The sequence below is a fragment of the Crocodylus siamensis genome, chromosome 5 (assembly GCF_052110815.1).
Source record: "Crocodylus siamensis isolate JL-2025a chromosome 5, ASM5211081v1, whole genome shotgun sequence".
Classification (NCBI taxonomy): domain Eukaryota; kingdom Metazoa; phylum Chordata; order Crocodylia; family Crocodylidae; genus Crocodylus; species Crocodylus siamensis.
The window spans coordinates 145,444,925-145,465,401 of record NC_143399.1 but is presented as its reverse complement, the minus strand read 5'-3'; the positions used below and the strand labels follow the sequence as shown (position 1 = coordinate 145,465,401).

At 40.7% G+C, this 20,477-nt stretch overlaps 1 protein-coding gene across 2 annotated transcripts in view; it reads left to right on the top strand.

Moving 5' to 3' along the window:
• Positions 1-19,294, top strand: part of KAT2B (lysine acetyltransferase 2B) — an 80,282-nt gene extending 60,988 nt beyond the window's left edge. For both annotated transcript variants that reach the window (XM_090046572.1, XM_090046571.1), the window contains exons 13-18: positions 1,158-1,301; positions 6,746-6,860; positions 7,573-7,609; positions 7,875-7,938; positions 8,043-8,127; positions 17,287-19,294. In XM_090046572.1, the coding sequence (XP_089902698.1) occupies positions 1,158-1,301; positions 6,746-6,860; positions 7,573-7,609; positions 7,875-7,938; positions 8,043-8,127; positions 17,287-17,480 (639 nt within the window). In that variant the 3' untranslated portion in view covers positions 17,481-19,294. The remainder of the gene's footprint in view (positions 1-1,157; positions 1,302-6,745; positions 6,861-7,572; positions 7,610-7,874; positions 7,939-8,042; positions 8,128-17,286) is intronic.
• The last annotated feature ends 1,183 nt before the right edge of the window (positions 19,295-20,477 follow it).

Here is a 20,477-nt window from a genome sequence, read left to right as displayed (position 1 = left end):
CGGCTGCAATTGGCCCCCTTTGCCACACAGGGGGCCAAATTAGCAGATCTATATGAAGAATTGGAGGGCCAGTATTAGTCAATTAAAAAAACACTAAAACTATTCTCCTTGCTCGCTTTAGAAGTGAGTCATGGGAGTGTGTATAACTGCAATAAGTAAGGGTGTGGAATCTGCCCCAGAAACTGCAGATTTTCTGACATCCTTGTGTGGGAGCTAGTGGTTCTGTCAGAGGATCATATCTGGATATGCAGACACCCTTGGTCTCTTCACTGGTCTTTTGTTCATCTTTGTGGCTCCTCAGCACCAGCTATCTTTCTAATATATCATTCACCATAGTACCTAATAATCATGATTCAATATGTATGTATAGTGCAGAGTGAAATATCATTCTACTTAGCGAGGCTGATTCATATTGCCAGTTTTGTTTTGTCTCTATGTTTATGCACTTTACTAGTTTTGTTATAAACTTTAGGAAAGATCATGACTGCCTTCCTGATTCTGACTGAGGTTTCATAAATATTATTGCAACACCCAGCATAGATAAATGAGCTATAGTGGTTGGTAAAGGAAAGATTCCTGGTCTTCTGGTAGTGTTGGATTGAGCGTGCAGCCACTTTGGTTCAGGAAAAATGATCCTATGTATAAAGTTAGTCCAAGAAGAATGGACTCACCAAATTCCTTGCTCCTGGTTTTTTGACATTTCTCACCTTTTGTCTTAAGTCAGTAAAACTCCTATCTACCTTAGAATTTTTGCTTGACAAATGACTGTAGGATTTGGACCTGGAAGAAAAATGCCTGAATATATATGACGGCTAACATTTTCATCTATACACAATTTATTTTCAATAAAAACAATGTTTCCCCAGCCCTACGTGTGCATGCACATACAAATGGTATATTTTTGATTTTAGCTTCTGCTCTTCATAGTACTCAATCCTGTCCCAACCTTACACACATATATAAACAATATTTATATAAAGTTACTTGAGTTTCGAAGTATTTTTGCAAGTCTAGAGCTATGGTTTGTAGCTGTTCTTTTATATTTGTTGTCATTTTAATGTTCTAAGGATTTTTGGTTGTAATTCATAGTTGTTTTTCAGTTAATGCAGTTTTTTTTCATATGTAATTTATGATAATTTGATTTAATCTCTTCTCAGGGCTTCTCCAAAGATATTAAAGTACCAAAAGCAAAATATGTTGGCTACATCAAGGATTATGAAGGAGCTACATTAATGGGATGTGAATTAAATCCAAGGATTCCCTACACTGAATTTTCTGTCATCATTAAAAAGCAAAAAGAGGTAAATGCTGAAATGAAATATTGTAGTCTTTCTTCAAAAACAAGATGTACATCACATTTTAAATAGCTTCAATAAATAATTTAAAATAATTTCTGTTAGCACTGGGATACCTGTCCCCTTCCATGCACGTATCTACTATGCAAAACATCATACTGGTCATTTTTAGTTGGAACATTTTAATCCAGCCTTAATTGTCATAGGTTTGCCAGGTAAAGCATAACTTGTACTTTCCTGTTTTTACTGTGATGGTGATACAGAAAAGTATTCATATTCATTGCTCAAAATGAAATCATTGATTGTGTGCAAGTTAGTAAATAAAATACTTCTTTAATTAGTTCTAATTTTAATTACTTTTAATTAGTTAATTAACTTCTTTAAAATGTTCTGTCTGAGAGCCACTCTAATTAAAGCACCTGTCTCTCTGATAGTCCATCCAGCATCTTGTGTATCAGTGTCCCCATGCTTCAAAATGGCGGTGGGGGCCCTTTAACAAAAGCTTGTTGAATTAGTTTTAGTTTAAGCACCCCCACTGCTATTTTGAAATGTGAGGACACTGATATGTGGGATGTAGAGGCTGTCTGGCTAATTACCACACTCCAGTTGACCTGATTAATCAAGTCTGCTCTGACGTAAGGCCTGAAGGGACCTAGTTCAACCCCCTGCCTGAGGGAAGTTCATTCATATCCAAACTATCCTATTCAAATCCATTGTCTAAACTCTTAGCAAAACTACACGGTCAGCCCTGGTCACTTTGAGTGGAGCATTTTCAAAGTATGTTCTTTCTTTTATGTTTAAACAACCTACCATTTTTCTCCCAACACAGACTTTGAATTAACAAAGTAATTAAGTGCTGAAGTTAAACGTTGGGCATGCATTCTTGATTGGGTAATGGAAGAAACAATAAACGTTCACAAGTTTTTTTTCTATAAACCACAACATCATTATGTCCTCCTGATACAGGTTTAAGTCTCTTATTATTTTGAAAAATATTTTCTCTATCAGTCTGTGTTTTTGAATAGAGAAAACATCCTAACTGAATAACCCACTCTTTGGCCCAGATATGCAGGTAGATAGATGAGATGCAAACATTTGAGTCCAGTCTTTTCTCCCGCCCAGGCGGGGGGTCGGACTTGAAGATCTACAAGGTCCCTTCCGACCCTATTTCTATGATTCTGTTGTTTAATTTGGCCACAACTTTATTAACAAAACTGGGAATGATCAGGCAGTAACTTGTACAGGTGGTCATTCCTGTCTCTCATTTCCACATCTTGGGCTGGGTTGCTGTCAGCCCCTTACCCTCTGAACCTAGTCCTGTGCCACTGCTAGGACATTGTCACCACCATCCTACATTTTATGGCAGAGGACAACAGTTGCTCTCCCTCTTCATTCTGGCTGTCTTTCAGTGTTCTCCCTTATTTTCCTTTTTTCAAGACCAGATATTCCTATATTCTCTAAACCATTCCTCTTAGTGCTTGCTTTCCAAACCCTTTTGTCACCTTTGGACAGGAATAGGTATTTGTACTGGGAGAAAAACCTTTCCTCTGGCTAAAAAAGAAAGCATACAGCTGTTCAAGCAATTTATTGAAGAAGAAAACTGGCTCTTCCGCAAGAAAGTTAGATTGATTCCTATGAGGAAGATCTCCCTCCTACCCAGTCTAACTTGAAAAGCTGTCAGCTTCTCTCTGGTTTGGAAGACACTCTATATGGCACAGGCTGCTGCGCTCCTTCCCAAGGAAGATGGCAGGAAGGAGAGCACTGGCTCTCTGATAGTCCATCCAGGAACAAGCTGTCAGGGAGTCCTGGGGGAAAATTCCTCCCATCATCCCACTAATTAGGTGATTGGCAGGAGAGCGGTGAGGCATTCTTCTGCAGTGGGAACTATTCTGGTAGGGTTCCCACCACAACATAATTCTTCTCCCCACCAGCCCAAGAATGTCAGGATGGACGGGCCATTCTTCTGTGGGGGACGGGGGCTCCAAAATCCAGGATTGCTGCCAGGGAAAATGGTCCTCCAAAAGTACTCTGGTGGGCCCAGAGGAGGGTTCAAGGCTTGCCAAAACTCCCAAGTCTCTCACTGTGGTTTCCCTGCCTCTCACATGTGCCTCCCTTTTCACCAGGCGGTGTGTCTTCCAGTTGTCTTGCAGCAGCAAGTCTCCCCAGGCTCTGAGAACCTTGTGACCATGGAAGAATGTCTTCCTTTGTACCCCATGCTCCTACTTATCTGACTAGATCATGCCACGATTTAAAAAAAGGAAAGACTGCCTATTAACAGCCTGCCCCCTTCCCAGGCATTTTCTTCATTCATCACGCTAGTCATCACATTCAGTCACACTAGTTATCCCCGTTTGTCAAAGAAATGAGAACAAGTTAATTTGCTATGATTTGCTCTTGTGTACTAATGATCACCCCTTTCTCCTCTAGGTGTTTACAGATTGATTGTCTTATGATTTGCCCTAGTAATTTCCCAGATATCTTGAAGTCAAGCTAACTGGTCTATAACTTCCTGAGTCTTCCTTTTTTAAGGCACCATATTGCTTCTCTTTCAGTCCCGAACCCCAAAACCTCACTTGTCATCCATGACTGCAAATATTATTGTCAGTAGCTCTGAAATTTCTTCGTTTACTGCCGACTCAAATTAATTTAATTTGTCAGAAGTTCTCTATTGCATCCCCATTATCCACATTCTCTTCTTCGTTTGTATTAATTTTGATAATTGTCTGGTTGCAGTGGGGTTTGTTCATTTTTGTTTTGTTCCCTGAAGGTTGAGGCAAAGTAGTTCATTGAGCAGCTCCGCCTTCTTCGCATTTTCTATTAAAAACTTAGCTTCACCATTAAGCAGCGGATCCAGATTTTCTGTTTTTTGTGAAGTAGGCATCTAGGAGCCTACATTGCTTTGATTTCTCAATGCAGCTTAAGCTCCTAAATGACTTAGGTTACAGACAGGGGAAGAAAACATACCAAATTAGAGGGGTACAAAAGATTTATCATGTATCATGTGCTTTGTTGTAACCATTCGAGTGTCTGTTCTTATATTACAGTAATTGGAAGTTAAGTCAGGGAACAATGTGCCCATCAATGAAACAGTGCTAAGTTACCATTGTTGAGCATCCGGTTACTGTGGGACAGGAGTGAACACAAAACAGTTGCCATGTGTCAGCTGAACTGCAGTGATTCCTCCATCTTTCTTCACAATTTTGAAGATGATATAATTTTTTTCATCCATTTTACAAAATTAGTCACTGGTGAAAATGAGAATTAGGAACTTTAATCATTCGGGTACTTTTGAAAATTTTGCTTTCTCCATCCAAGATGATATTGTTTTCCAACCTCCACATCATTGGAAGTGTGTTTGTAATATTTTATTTTGCAGTTAGGTGCTGCAGTCCTCCAGAAATCCTGTGCTCTTTGCATTATAGGGATATCTTCAAACATTCATCAGTCTGTAACTTTATGAAAAAATGTCTGTCTATTTTGTCAATACAAACGAAATATTAAGACTTATGGGTGTAAATATAATTTTGAGTGCTGATGAGGTGGCTGATGGGTGGATTGTGGCTTGTTGCTTCCACAGCTGTAAATCCAAAACAGTTTCCTACCAGAAACCAAGCCAAAATAAATTCTGTTAAATTTAGTGCTCAGGAAAGATGTCATTTTCTTTAAATGAATTGCAATCCAAAGAAGAAATAGCTGTTTGTAGACAGTCTTAAAGAATAGTGTAAGAATTTGCTTGAATTTTAGTGCATTGTTGTTGGGTGCAGTAATTTTTGTTGTATAGATTTATTTTCAAATACAGGGTTCTTTAACTTAGGAATTAAAGCTACTGTGATATTATCATATATTTATCTTCCCTTCTCAAGAGACCTGTTCCTGAAAGTTTACATTCCTTCCATTAATCCTTGTTTGCTCTATGTGCCTTGCTTTCTCACAACCCATGTTCTAGCCGTGTTCTTGTTGTCACCGCTCAATTTGTCTCCCTGAGGTTGTACCTAAACCATACAAGGCACTTTTCTTGCTTATGCCCCTTTACTACATAGAAATGTCCATGTTACTATTGCAGTACTTCCCAATGCCATTTATCAGTGGGTCTAGTGGAGCTGGAACTGGCCTGTAGTCTACATCCTGTTTTTCCTAGTCCCATCGTATGTACAGAATTTAAGCTTTCATCTAAAGAATTGGATTGTATCCATATGACTGCAAAAAAGTCAGTGTGAACCATCACACTGCCATTTTGCATAGGCTGTAAATAAACAAAACCAACAATTCTGGGAAGCATGAAAAATTCCATGTCTCCTTGAAGAAATGTTGACATTGAAATTTAATGCTAATGATTTCAATTTCATCATTAACTTGTCCACCACTTGTTTCATCAGAAACATCCAAAAATATTGGTCTTGTGGGTAGAGACTAGAGAGAATATCACTGTTTGTTCTAGCCTGGCTTCTATAAGATTTTGATTCCAGACAAATGGACTGGCTGATATTGTAGTTTAACATTTATTACCACTTTAAAACATGTGAATTTTAAAAGAAAATAGTAAAAATTAGTTTTAGAAACCCAGTAGTGGGGATATTCCGTTTTTAAAGAAAATTGTTTCCTTATCAAAAAAAACCCCTATTGTAATCTCAAAAAAGTGTAATGATTAACTCAAATTAAAAAAAAAAAGAATATATATCCAGTATTAAGTGTTTAAATGTATAAAAAGAATAATTACACAGGAAGCAGTCATTTTGAAAATGACATCTTCCAGGCACAGAGTATAGCAAAGCGTTTAAATACTCATCAGGAGCACAAAACAAAATTAATTAAAATTGAGGTAACAAAAGGGGGACAAACACAGAATTAACCTTTCAGTTGGTGGTGTCAGAGTGATGGTTCCTGTGATCAGAGACCTGAGCAAGAATGTCTTGCATTTGAAAGCTTGACTCACTTTATCTCAGCTACATAGTTGGTCCAATATAGGATATCACACTAAGAAATCCTTCACCCTTTCAATTGGAAAAAACCCTCTGGTTTTTCATGAATTCAGATGATGAGCTGAATGCAAGGAAAGGCAGAAGAGTTTTCTGCTGTATGTATATCATCAATCTTGACTTCCTTGAGGGAAAATCTTGAATAAGGGCCGTTGTGATTAATATACAAACACCGTCCACAGTTACACAGAGACTTTAAAACTGAACAAGTGCATCTGAAAACTAGAAGATAAGCAGTATTCTTGTTCAATAAAATATTTATGATGGATTAACTTTGTGTTCTGTGTGCATCCAAACTTCACAGTGATTTCAGGGGAAATCTTTGGTGCACAGAAATGGAATAATAACGTATTAATAATATGTTTCTACACATTACGGTTCTGCTGCAGTGTCTTACTAGTTGCTTTTGAGCTTGTCAACTACAGTTCTTGATTTTTGAAACTACATTTCTTTTTCTGTGCTACATTATAACAGATTATAAAAAAGCTGATTGAAAGGAAACAAGCTCAGATTCGAAAAGTCTATCCTGGTCTTTCCTGCTTCAAGGATGGCGTACGACAGATTCCTATTGAAAGCATTCCTGGAATTAGTATGTACCAACCTCCCTTAATGCAGTGCTGCATCAAAATAGCCAAAAATAGAGGCCAAGATTAGAGAAATTAGAAGCCGCTAAATATTGCTTATTGGTAGCATAGATATATCTAAATTAATCTGATATTTTTTTTTCTACAGGTTTAGAAATGTTCTCAAGGATTCCTAGTCTAGAGCTATTCTACATACATTATTTAATTCTATTGGCATGTGATGGTCCTTTGTTGTGTTTTCACGTGTAATTTCCACCTGACTACTATAATCCCATTCAGTGATCTAGCCTTGTGCTAATTAAGTACGGATTGGGATATAACAAAACTAAGCCTATCAATAATATTTTTCTCTGTTGTCAGACTTTGTAATTTATTTTCTGGCTCTAGGAAATCATTACATCATTTTACATCTATTTTCTTTACATAGAAATGCTGGAGGTAATAATAAAAGATGGTAAAGGATTTTTAAAGAAAACAGTGCATTCTTGCTGGGACGGTATCATGAATGGGACTTCATGATACAGGATATTAGAGTATATTTTGTAGGAAATGAAACGGGGCTGGGAGCTAAAGTACTGTAGTTTTAAGATTAATCCTAAAAAGCCCTTTATTCAGGGAGCACTGATATTTATTATTCTTTTTTTTAGATTCATATTAACTCTTAATCTTCTGACCTAAAGTTGTTCTCATGTAATGTTTAATTTTGTTGGTGTGCAGGAGAGACTGGCTGGAAACCAAGTGGAAAAGAGAGAGGGTAAGTACAATTTGAACAACTAAAATTATTAAGTAATTTGAGAATTCTTTGAAAACAAGTCTCCAGGCTATGTAACTTGAAGTGTTTCTTTTATATTGAGAGCAAAATTGAGATAAATAATCATCAATAAACTAGCTCCTGGGTATTGTTTTTCTGTTAAAATGTTTTCTGTTTGAGCATTGGTTTCATGTTAAATGCAGAATTATAGACAAGAAATAAGAGAATAAAGCTAATCTTTTTTTGTATTTTTTTTTTAAATTTCAAGTAAAGAGTCCAAAGATCCAGATCAGCTTTACAGCACATTAAAAACCATCCTTCAGCAGGTTAAGGTGGGTGTTAGTTTTAGTTCATCTTCTATAAAGATTTTTTAATGATTTCCAACATGGAGTTTCCATATTAGATACCTTACTCCTTTTTTTTTTTTCCTCCAAAGAGCCATCAAAGCGCTTGGCCCTTCATGGAACCTGTGAAGAGAACAGAAGCTCCTGGATATTATGAAGTTATAAGGTTTCCCATGGGTAATGCCACTAACATTTTAAAGTATAGATTTAAAGTTCTCTCTAGCTCAGGGGCGGGCAGTTATTTTGGGCAGAGGGCCGCTTACTGCGTTTTGGCAAGCCATCAAGGGCCACATGACAGGCCGCGTGATAGTCTTCACAATGTTTTTCTGCTGTGCTTGTCTGTATATTGAGAAAAAAGGGAAAAATGATATTTCTTCAAAAGAAAAAGCACTTAGCTATGTATGGTTTTTTTGGTGCATTTCTTTGGCTACAGCTCTATGTATACCTTTGTCATTAAATGTAAAATGCTGTACCCACAGTAACTTTTATTTATTAAAGAAAATTCTAATGCTGTCCAAATTGGAGGGCCCCTTAAGGTTTCATAATTGTAGGTTTTCGGTCTCCAATGTTATCTGTATAGATTACTAGCCTTAGGCTTTTTGTGTTTTGCCCATGCTCTTGAAGATAACTACTTTTCCAAAGCTCTGAATTGTGCCATCATATTCAGGTTGTTTTTTTTCCAGTTCACTTGTGCTCCACAAAGTATACAACTAAATGGGAGAGGTTATTTGTTAACAGCTCCTTAAAGTTAATTGGAAGAAGCTGTATCCTATTAGTGCTATACCATGCTGTTTGCTGTGAGGTCCATCAAACAAGACAGTATTATTGTAAAGCAAGTACTGTATTTACTTATACACTGCATACAGGCTTTGCCCCAAAATCAGCCCTCCAAAATTGAAACATGTCTTAAGGGAAGAAGCTGATTTTTCTTTGCTGGAATAGAAGCAGGGAGGAATAGTGAACAGCATCTCTATGTTTCTAATGGTGGCCAAAATGGGGCATAGCATCTCTGCATTTCTGTGTGGCCCAGCAGAGCAGCAGTGGTGGAGTCCAGTGTTAACCTTCTCACAGCTGTTATTTGAACAATTGAGCTGGCTAAGAGTAAGCTGCTGCATGCAATCCATAGTATTTTGATGAGACTTGTGGTGTGGAAACATTTTATTATTAACAGGAACTTATATGAAGAACTGTTTACAGTAAGAAGCAACAGTCTTGCTACTGTCCTTGCAAGGGTCTCGAGCCTAGCCTTGTTGCTCTCTTGCCATACTAGCAAGTTCCTGCTGCCTCATCCAGGCTGTTTCCTGAACCTTTTGTTTCGAGGAGGACTTACTATGTCACACAGCCAGCCCATGGCTGGAAAAATTCCTTTTTCTATATTCTGCCTTCCAAAACCAAGGTGTATATCTTATTTGGGGGGGAGGGGGTGGTATGCAAGAAAGCATGGTGCTTCCTGGTGATTTTTTGCCCCCTTGCGTATCTTCCCTTACATTAAAGTTTTGCTTTAAAACCTTCTGGAATTCTAGTGTTTCAAATCATCCCTATGTGAGATGTGTACAAAATAAATACATTTCATTATGCTTTGGTTTTTCCTGCACACAGAGTCACAATTTATTTAACTAAATGAAGGCAACCCCTTATTTTCAGTCCCCTTGAATTGGTTTAGGAGTACCATATGTTAATCTAGCTTACATCAGTATGGAATCTGTTTAATCCAAATCGATATAAGGTACTCTTAATCTGATTTAAGAGAAACCAAACAAGAGGGCTGTACTGATTTAACTAAATCTGTTTCCAAATGGACTTAATCAGTACAGCTTTTGTCATTTGACATAGCCTGAATCTCTCAAGTGAAAACAGCTAGGCAAACAGCTGGTGTATACGTCACTATTCCTACTATGTGTGACCTCAAATTTCTTACATGGAATTTTGGCTGACTGAACACTGGTGGAATACCCTTCCTTTTCTGCAGGGGCATCTCCTACCTCACTAATGGTCTAAAGAGAGGCCTGATACTGCTCCAAATTCAGTTTTTTAATACTTTACTCTTATGACACTACTATCACTTTTCTCTCCATTACTCTTATACAGTGTCCCATTACTCTTATACAATGTTCTTCAGTTTCTGTAACAAACTTTTTAGCATTATTTTGCATTATCCTCTCACATCCCTCTTGCTATTGTGAGTTGTATCTCTTTGCAAATTCCATGACAGGGAGGTGTCTACATGTGTTATTAATTTAATTGAATAAACTCCAGCACAGTTCACACCAGAGTTTATTTCTCTTGGGTGCTGTGTTTACATATGTGCCTGGGACTGCAGCCCATTGAGCCAGCTCAGAGCAGCCCTGGCTGGCAGGGGGCCTGAGATAGCGGCCTCAGGCTGGCCAGCTGATCCGAACTTGCTCAGCATGCTGCGGAGGGGCTGCTTCAGTGCGGGGTTAGACAGGAGGCAGTCCCAGCACTGAAACACCCTCATGCCTCAGTCACTTCCATCAGCATCTAAACATATGTTGTGGTGCACTAAATGCTGCTACAGGATAATACTTGTTTGCAAGTAATAACCTATGGTGACATGTATTAATTTCCTGTGGCCTAGTAGGGCCATACGTGTAGATGCTGAGACTTTACTGTAGAACTAACTAGGCAACTCCACAGTAAATGTCTCATGTAGATGCACCTACAGTGTTTTATTCCTGTTGACAGTGGTTTTGACTTAGAATCAGTGACTTACATATTCAGATGGATATCTTTTTCTCTCTCACTTACAAATGCAGCATAGGGAAAGTGGTTTCTCCTTAATGAATTTCTTTCTAACCATAGAACTCAGAAGTCTGCTGTCCTTCTATTGGCTTTTCCCTCACTGCTGATATTAAAGTGGCCTTCCATCAACGAAATGCATTTAGGGCACTTAGGGCTTGTAGCTGAAGCACAAAAATGCTGTTTTGAGATACATGGAACTATGGCCCAACTAACAATCTGACACAAACCTGAAAAATATACCTCTATCTATCTATGGTAGTGGCAGTGGGGAAGGGGAGGAGTAGGCCGGTCCCGATGCAGGGGGGGACTAGGCCCAAGGGTGGGGAGAAGCCAGGCCACTGTGGCTGGGGAGCAGTGGGCCGGGCTGACCCAGTGGAGGGGGATGGGAGGAGTGGGCTCAGAGCCGATGTGGGAGAGAAGGGGTGGTGGTGGAGGAGTGGGACCGGGCCCCAGCAGGGGAGGAAAACTAAGCCCGAGTTGGGGGAGAAGCCAGCCTACCGCGGTGGTGGTGGGGGAACAGTGGGCTCGGCCTGACGCGGCCTGATGCAGCAGCGGCTGGGGGATGGGAGGAGAGGGCTGCCTCCCCGCCCCTTAAGCCCGATCCCACTCCTTCTCCATCCCCACCCCCCCGCATTGGCCCCAGGCCTGCTCCTCCTGTCCCCCCTGCTGGGTCAGGCTGGGCCTACTGTCCCCCCCATCATGGCGGCCCGGCTTCTCCCTAGCCTTGGGCCCGGGCCCACTCTTCTTCCCTCATCACTGCTGCCGCAAGGGGAAGCAGGCGCAACGTGGGGGTGGGGGGAGCAGCGAGTCTGGCCACAGCAGTGACTGGGGGAGGGGAGGAGCAGGCCTCCTCCCCCACGTTGGACCCGGTCCCACTCCTCTCCCATCCCCCTGCTGCTGCTGGTTTCAGCCCGGGCCCACTGCTCCCCTTCCCTTGCTGCAGCAGCCTGGCTTCTCATCACCCTTGGGCTTGGGTTTGGGCTTGGTCTTCCCCTGCATTGGGCCCAAGCCTGCTCCTCCCCTCCCCCCCGCTGCTGTGGCAAGGATGGGGGCAACGGGCCTGGGCCTAGGCCCTAAGCAGCAGGAGCGAAGTGGGGAGTGGGCCTGGATGGGGGTGGGGGCACAGGTCTCCATCCTCACCCGCTCCCACCCTGTCATTCTTGACGGGCAATTGGCTAGTGTGTGTGTGTGTGTGTGTGTGTGTGTGTGTGTGTGTGTGTGTGTGTGTGTGTGTGTGTGTGTGTGTGTGTGTGTGTGTGTGTGTGTGATAAAAGCCTGCAGAATTTTTTTCTCTACAATCTAAATACCTGTGTGCACCACTAAATTTAATGAAACTAAAAAAAATCAACTCTCCTTAGTATGTATGTTTTTATTTAGGTAGCTATAATGAAACACCCCATTTAATTAAAATGAATCAAAGGATTTATGAGTCAAGATTAGCAATATGTTGATACTTCTCCCTATACAGCTATGTGTTTGGTATTTGTAGATTACTGCAGACATTTGAAATCAAAACTCATTTGAACCCTTATTTATATTTTATTTTAAATGATTATTATATACTGACAGTACAAATATTAATTCTTGTTGGTGGCTCTTTGGAATCAGCATACTCAAATAAAAACATGATTTTAATGATTTCATGTATGTTTAGTGTATGGAAAAAGATGCCTGCTAAGTAATTTTTATATAGAACAGGCTCGATCATTTAGTGAATGAAACAGAAAGATAAGTGGAGACAAAGGGTTGCTAGTAATAGTAGAGAGACAGGAGAATGGTTGGCTAAGTATCTAGCTGATTTCCATTTTACTGAAGGAAGTAGGAGTTTGGGTTAGTGAAGACTGGGTAGGAATGCTCCCCAGAATAAAGCACAGATGTCAAACAGCAATAAACCTACAACCTGACAAATGCAAAGTGGTCCAGGTTTTGGCAGTATAATTGATAGGAAGTGGATAAACCTGTCCCTGAGTTTTTCACCCCTCTTCTATTAATAGGGGGAGGCAGTTGTTAGCTGTTTCTTTGCTGCATGCTGTAGTGCAGGTGTTTTCAATCTTTTTTAACAAGTGTACCCCTTCTCTCTCAAAGTTCCAGCTCATGTACCCCTTTATATTTTTTTCTTGTTTTTAAGGAGCTGGAGGGGAAGGGAGGACAGATCGAGGCCCCTGCGGTGAGGGAGGGAGTGGCGCTGGGGCTGTACAGCCAGGACAGAGCATGGGATGGAGCTGCGAGTGGCTCATTTGGGGAGCAGCTCCCACCATTGCACACATGCTGGGATGGCATGGGGGTGTGTGGCCCTGGGTCTGTGCTTGGGGTAGGGCAGGTGGGCCCAATGTTGGAGAGGGAGTGGGGCTGGGGCATGGACTGCCCAGCTGGGGCAAGGTTCAGGAGGGCAGCTCCTGCAGCTGCGTGCACCCTGGGAGGGCATGGGGGGTGTGTGCCCTCAGATCTTCGTGCGGGACAGGGCAGGCTGCCACTGTTGGCTGGGGCTGGCACCAGGCTCTTTCCAGCTGGGGTTTGGGAGGGGGGTTTGAGGAGGCTACAGTGAATTCTGGGGTGGCTGGAGCCCCCACCATAGCCCCCTCCCAGTACTGCTGCCACCTGCCCCGAGCACAGCTCAGCCCAGCCCCCACTGGGAAGAGCACAGTGCAGCCCTGAGCCCAGGCCATGCACAGATCTGGGGGCACACACCCCCATGCTTCCCAGGGTGCTTGCAGCAGTGGGAGCCACCCCCCGCCACACCCTCTGGATGAACTGCTCGTGGCTGCATCCCCCACTTTGCCCTGGTTGTGCAGAGCCAGCCCCTGCCCTTGCCCCAGCCCCACTCCCTCCTTCACCAATGGGGGGGCCTTGATTGAGGCTGCGAGCAGTTCATCTGGGGGGTATGGGAAGGGGTGGCTCCCGCTGCTGTACGCACCCCCAGGAGGGCGTGGAGGCATGTGCCCTTGGATCTGCATACGGGGTTGGGTGGGATGCTGCTGTGGACTGGGGCTAGTGCCGGGTTGCATTTGGGGCATTGCTGGGAGAGGAGGCTGTGAGGGGAGGGGGCTATGGGGAATTCTGCAGTGGCTGCAGCCCCTCCCAGTGCCACTGCTACATGCCCTGAGCACGGCTTGGCCCAGCCCCTGCTGGACAGAGCCCGATGCATCCGCAGCCCACAGCAGCAGCCCACCCTGCTGCACACGCTGATCTGGGGGCACATGACCCCCCATGCCCTTCCAGGGTGCATGCAGTGGCAGGAGCCACCCCCAACATGGCTCAGTCTACCCCAGCCCCACTCCCTCTCTCACTGCTGGGGCTTCGAATGAACCCTTCCCCCTCCCCTTCCCTCATAACACGCTTACCACCCGTACCCAGCTGCATCATTTATCAGCCATATTAGGTCTGTGTACCTCCTGTGACCTTTTTAAGTACCCCTGGTTGACCACCACTACTGTAGTGATTCAATATTTCACACATATCTAAGATTCCCAGGATGCTTATGCAAACTTAACAGACTTAATTTTTCTTCCTTTCTGAAATAATTTGATGTTACTTGTAACTTTTTGTAGAGCTGCTCTCCCTTCTGGAGGTCACATCTTTATTGCAAATTAATGACAAGAATGAATTGTTTCCATCTGTACTATCTGTTTCTACTAGTTCTATCCCTCTAGTTGAGATGAGAGATGTTTTGCTATTTCCAACATCTCTATTGCCATCATGGTTCTTAGCAATATGTAAGACTTGCTTTTGCAAATATTAGATATTTTTTCAAGTAACTTTGAACTTTCTAGAGCCCAGCTCTAGCACTGCTGTGAAGTAGCTGTGAACTGGAAGAGGGTTCTGGGTATGGGCGTCTCAATGCACACAGCAAACATCTTGACTTCAGAATTCTTGCGTCCAGTACTAGCTCATTTATAATCATTGCACCTGAAAAAGTAGGCTGTTGTGTTCTTTGAATTAATTAGTCTGTGAAGTACCAGCCTGCCCTATCTTCTGCCTCACATGTACAACAGGAGAATGGGGGTAGTGAAGGACCAGTCTAGAGTAGAACTGTAGACCATAGGAACTTTTGCCTTCTGCAGTGTGGGTCGTGTGTCTTGTCTTAAGATATATAGACCATATTTGTGGTACTGTACCATGGTGTGGGCAAGTGCAGTCGAAGGACCATCCATGGAGATGCCAATTAACTAATGAATCCAGAGGATCATTAATCCTCTATGACCCACAGGTAGTCAGGTTTGGAGTGTTAAAGTAACTTAATTTCCCTTAGCATTGATCTACTGCCCAACCCCACTCAGAGTTGGAAAGAATAGCTACACACTACAACACAGGTAGTTTGTGCAATATAAGCTGTATTACACAACAAAACCCGCACAACATCTACCCAATGCAATATTCCCATAACACCCAAACCACAACACAATAAAATACACCCGATGGGACAATAACCAAACGCACATCCCAAACCCAATGTCTCTGGTCACACAGCCAATCAACTACACATTACAATGAGCTTCGGTCACTACACAGTTAACTGCCGTGCAACTTTACAGACAACCCAGAAGCCACGGATGGCAGCAAGAACACTCTGGGCTTAGTGAACAGGAGAAACCCTCTGACAGTCCCTGAGGATTTCTAGCTTTTCCCTGCTTAGGTACTCAGCACCTCAAATAAGGAAAGGGTGATACTTTACCCAACTGCAGCTTCCCAGTGACCGGGTCACAGCAAGGAACATGCACCTGATGAACTCTCACTCTCCTAGAGCCCAGAATCAGAACCATCCAGTCAGAGTGAGAAGGAGCCCGAGCCCCTGCTAGCTGCTCTGGACAGGATTTATAGCCTTCTAATCACACCACCTGTCATTCACCCAGTGGTCCAATCATCCCCCTTTTCACAATACCCAATCAAATTCAAACCTGGGCAGTACTTAAAAGGACCAATCAATTCAAAATATTTCAACTCAATACAAGCAACATTATTGTAACTGCCTGATTAATAGATCAGTATTGATAAACAGTTGCATTACCATTATACACTGTGCGTGCTCAGACTACCTTAAAAGTAGGTCAGAACTTCATCAAGGTTGAGAGTTCAGACTCTCTAGAAACTTCTCACCTCTAGTCATATGGCGCAGGCATGGCCTTTCACTATTCTACACAGTAGCAGTGTTCTTGGCACTTCTGGTTTTGTGCATTAGAAGTGGTGATTTCTGGGATTCCTTGGGCAAAAAACTACCTGTAAACACAGGGGACTTGACAGGAGACCCCTTGCGATCCTGTTTCAAAGGTAGCCAGTAAAACAAACTGAATTAGCTTACAGAAAACTGTATCTTTCCCCAAACAACCCTGCATATTTGCTTTGATTTATCTATTAACTAATTACAAACTTGTGAAAGTAGTTAAAATGTATAACAAAGATCCTGTACTTATTGCTTATCATAAACAAAGATACCTATCCTTTGTTGTATTAACTTAAATGGACTATGATGTTTGTTATTCTGATATTTTTGTGATACATTTTGTAGGGTATTATCCTGGCCAGTGCTGAATTCCCTTCACATCTGATACTTATAATAGTTTAAGGACAGCACCTTTAGAGCAGGAGCTAGCAACCTTCTAGGAGTAGTAGACTAAATTTAACAGAGCCAGGTCCAAATGTGTGCCACCACTTCTGACCCAGCGGTTGCTGTATGCTGGCCTGGCACCAACATCCTTGGCTGCAGATTTGCTGCAGATATCCTGGTTTCACAGGCCAGGTATTGTTGCTTGGTGGGCTGGGTCCAGTCTGTGGGCCATAGGTTGTTAACCCCTGCCTTAGAGGATAAAGACAACTAGAATATCAGACAAATATTTATATTTTAGCCCTTGGCAGACAAGGTTGTTCAGGTAAGTCTGATGTGTTTTATTAGACCAACTCAAATAGTTGGAAAAATTCTTCTTAGTGAGCTTTTGGATTTAAATACCCTTCATTAGGCTGTGGAGGCATCTGCAGTTGGTGTGTGCTCTTCCTGGATGGAATGAATGAAGAGGCCAGAGGCTGGTATACATGCAAGAAAGCAGTGAAGATGTAGATAGAGGAGTCAGTGAAGATGTAGATAGAGGAGTCAGTGGGTGAAAGACAAGCTAGGGTGGGAGGAGGTTGAATGTAGCAGGTAAATAGTGGAGAGATACCTGGGGAATCACTTGTCAGGCAGGTTATAATGTGTCATAAATCCAATATCTATATTTAGTCCATGATTTTTTGTATCCAGGAAGTTAATGAAGTGAAGTTCATAGGCTTGTCTGTGAAAAGTGTTTTGTAAATTTCCTTTGAGTCTTAAAATTGAGGCAAAAGTTAGGTGTTGCATATATATATATATATACATGGTCATGGAAAAAGATGCTCATGTGATTAAAACCCCTATCCCACTTTATTGAAAGTAACTGTTTTGCTGTGGGATCAATGGGAAGGCGATCAGTACCTAAGTAAACAAAAGTAATTAAGGATTGTAACCTAAAGAAAGAAATAGACAGCAACTATAGTGCATCTTAACTGCTGCATGCATTCTTAACATTTCAGGAATCAAGGATTGCTAATCTTTTTTTCCCCCCCATACAGATCTAAAAACCATGAGCGAACGACTCAAGAATAGGTACTACGTGACTAAGAAATTGTTCATGGCAGACTTACAGCGGGTCTTTACAAACTGCAGAGAGTATAATCCTCCTGAGAGTGAATACTACAAATGTGCCAATATACTGGAGAAATTCTTCTACACAAAAATTAAAGAAGCTGGATTAATTGACAAATGACAATTTTGTCTTTTTTACAGCCAGTGTGCCTACTTATGGGCAGATGTACTACTCCATTTCCAGTAGAAACAGAACTTTTAATATATACTAAGAAAACTATGTGTTATAATTAGCACTTTTAAAACCCTTTTAGTTTTGCAAACATGTATTATATTAAAATAATAGAAAATGTTTATTTTATTAAAATAATGCTTTATAATATATTTAACATTACTGTTAAACTTCTTTTGCATGTCCAGTTGCAGTATGTTCAATAATAGGTTTTTATTGGATATATCCTCAAAACTTTTGGTGGCAAATTGCACATATTTGGGGATTTGGATAGAAAATTCCTGAACCATGAATGTTTTATCTTCTCTAATGCAGTATCTATTTGCAAAATAGTTTTTATTTTTTCCAGTAAAATATAACATTAAGAAAAAATTGCAATTTAATTCAAAGACTGAAATGTTTTGTCTAAATGTTTCATTGTAGAATCTTATAAATATTTTTAAATGAGGCACTCAGCAGTTAAGGTGTAGTGAGAGAAGAGCAATTGGCTCTATGAAAGGAACTGCTTTAAATGAGAAGGAAATCCTAGATAGATACAAACTTTTCTATGGATTTTGTTTTTGACAAATATTTTAACTGCAAATAATTTGTGAGTTCATAACCACTATTTAAAAAAATATTCTCTGACTAGATATGGAATGTTGTATCGACTTATGCAGGACGTAAGTTCCCAGAAATTACTTCAAAAACTGTGGTAGGTATATACTATCCTTGCCTTTATTTACTCTAATAGGGCTACGTTTTTTATGTATTTCAATTAGTCACCCCATTTTCTGTTCCACGTACTGAAGAATTTGTTAGATTTCCCAAGATAGATGATGCAGATTTTAGCTTACTGTGCATACAGAATGTCACCCTCTTACAGTCTCTATCTTATCATGTATGCCTCTGAGGTTAACTGGATTTTCTATCAAGCCCAACTGTAAATAATTTTATTAACTGTTGTATTTAGATCCAGGGGCATATTTAAAGTTATACAGCTCATATTAGTATATCGCTAAGTATCAAACGAAGCACTTCTGTACATTACCACTTACACTACTTATAGGAAGTACTTACCTTCCTACTAATAGAGACTAAATTTAGGCCAGAAATAAATGATCACTTGACATTACTTTTCCAACTGAAATTTGTAAAGAATAGAGTTTAACTTGCATTTCTAGATGTTTTATATTACAGACATTACATTGGTAAAGTTCAGCAGTTATCAGGTTGAAAATACTGCATTGTGACGAAGAACATGTACTTGCAAAATCCCTGGGCAATGTTAAATCACAGTTCTAAATCTTCAGCAAGTAGTTATCAGAACTAGTTAAAGCACTTGTGGTACAAAAGTCAGAACTGTTAATATTAGAATTGCCTCCATGCTTAATATAAGAAATCAGTCGGAATTACATTTAGATTTGTAACTAAGGTACAATGATAATATTGTATTATAGCATCCGGTAGCAGCTAAAAACTCTTTTGTAAACTGGGCCTATGGATGCACCTGTTAAGCTTGGTATCCTGTGAAAGTTTATTTTTTGGGTAGATTTTCTTATTGTCCCTATATGAGATTGTCTCTTCTATAATTGAAAACATTTGTTTTCTAATTTTAAAAATTAATATTTTCATAGATACTGTGCAATGAAGCTACAGTAGGATGTGTGGTTTTGAAAATGCTTTAATAGCTGATGAATTTTACATTTGTAAAATTAATATATTGTACTGGTAACAGAGTAGTTTTAAATAATATATAAAAGCCTAATTATTTTGGTCTCTTATTTCAATGGCTCTGAAAAGATTTCCTCAGTTTTTGCATTTAAAAATATGCTCTGAAACACCTTATAATTTCATATTTTGAACAGACTCATTTATGTACCAGTTGCATTGTAAGTGCCTGCTTTAAAGTTTGGTCTGTAGGCTGATACTCAGCACTGAAAGAATTCTTTGGGAGTTTTAATGGTCTGAAGAAATGGGTGCTTCTACTTGTTGCTTCAGTAACCTGAAAAGAAAATAGTTATTGCTTCACGCTAGTTAAGGTGAAACACTCATGCACCAGTGTCTTTGAATAAATCTTTTAGATTTAGTTGTTCAGTAGAGCTGAGGAAGTTTGGATTATATTTCTCCTTCAGATGTGTGCATTTCTATGGTTCCCATTTCTTGCATTTGATAGCCCACTGGTGTTTGTAGAGTGTGCTGTTAACTACCCACTTCTATTCAGTTTGGTACAATTTTGGATGTTAATGCTCTTGAAAGGAATGATGAAATTAGAGAAAAACATCTATCATACTTGGAGTAAGAACTAATTTGTCTTGCCCCACTTGATGTTTGGTCTGGGAGAATACCTTGGTGGTTGCTTTTGGTCTCTTGTTGGCGTATTAGCCAGAGTGCAGCAAGCAAAAGCTTTGGACAACTTTCTGGGTTATTTACTGTGGTAAATGTGGGAAAACAAGAATGTAAAGACTTTTGCCCCTCTTACTTGATAGAAAGCTACCAGTCCTCTGAGATGCCCCTTATACGCTGATGTTAATTGGTTTTGATAGGCAGAGCAACCAAAACTTGGATGCCTAGTTACTAATACAATTATAGTACGTCCCCATCAAATCCGGTTGTAATTAAGGTATATTTATTGTAAGTAAATTCCACTTTCCGTGCCTTCAGGAGTTTTACTTTATTCCAACCATACTATGGAAAAGCCTAATACTAGATCTGTTTAGAACTGGGCTTCTACAGCAGTGGATATTTACAAAATGTAATCCAACATACAGAAAATACCACAAAAGTTATGTCTGCTTAAGTTTCTTCCAAGAAGGGTGTTGATATTTATCAAGGACAAGGGTACCAAACAAGGCCCACAGGCTGAATCTGCCCTACTGGACTACCAGTAGGCTGTGGTGAGGGACATGACCTGTTGCACTGTCTGGGGACCCCAGGGTACATGGTGCTCATTGGCAGGAGTGCGAG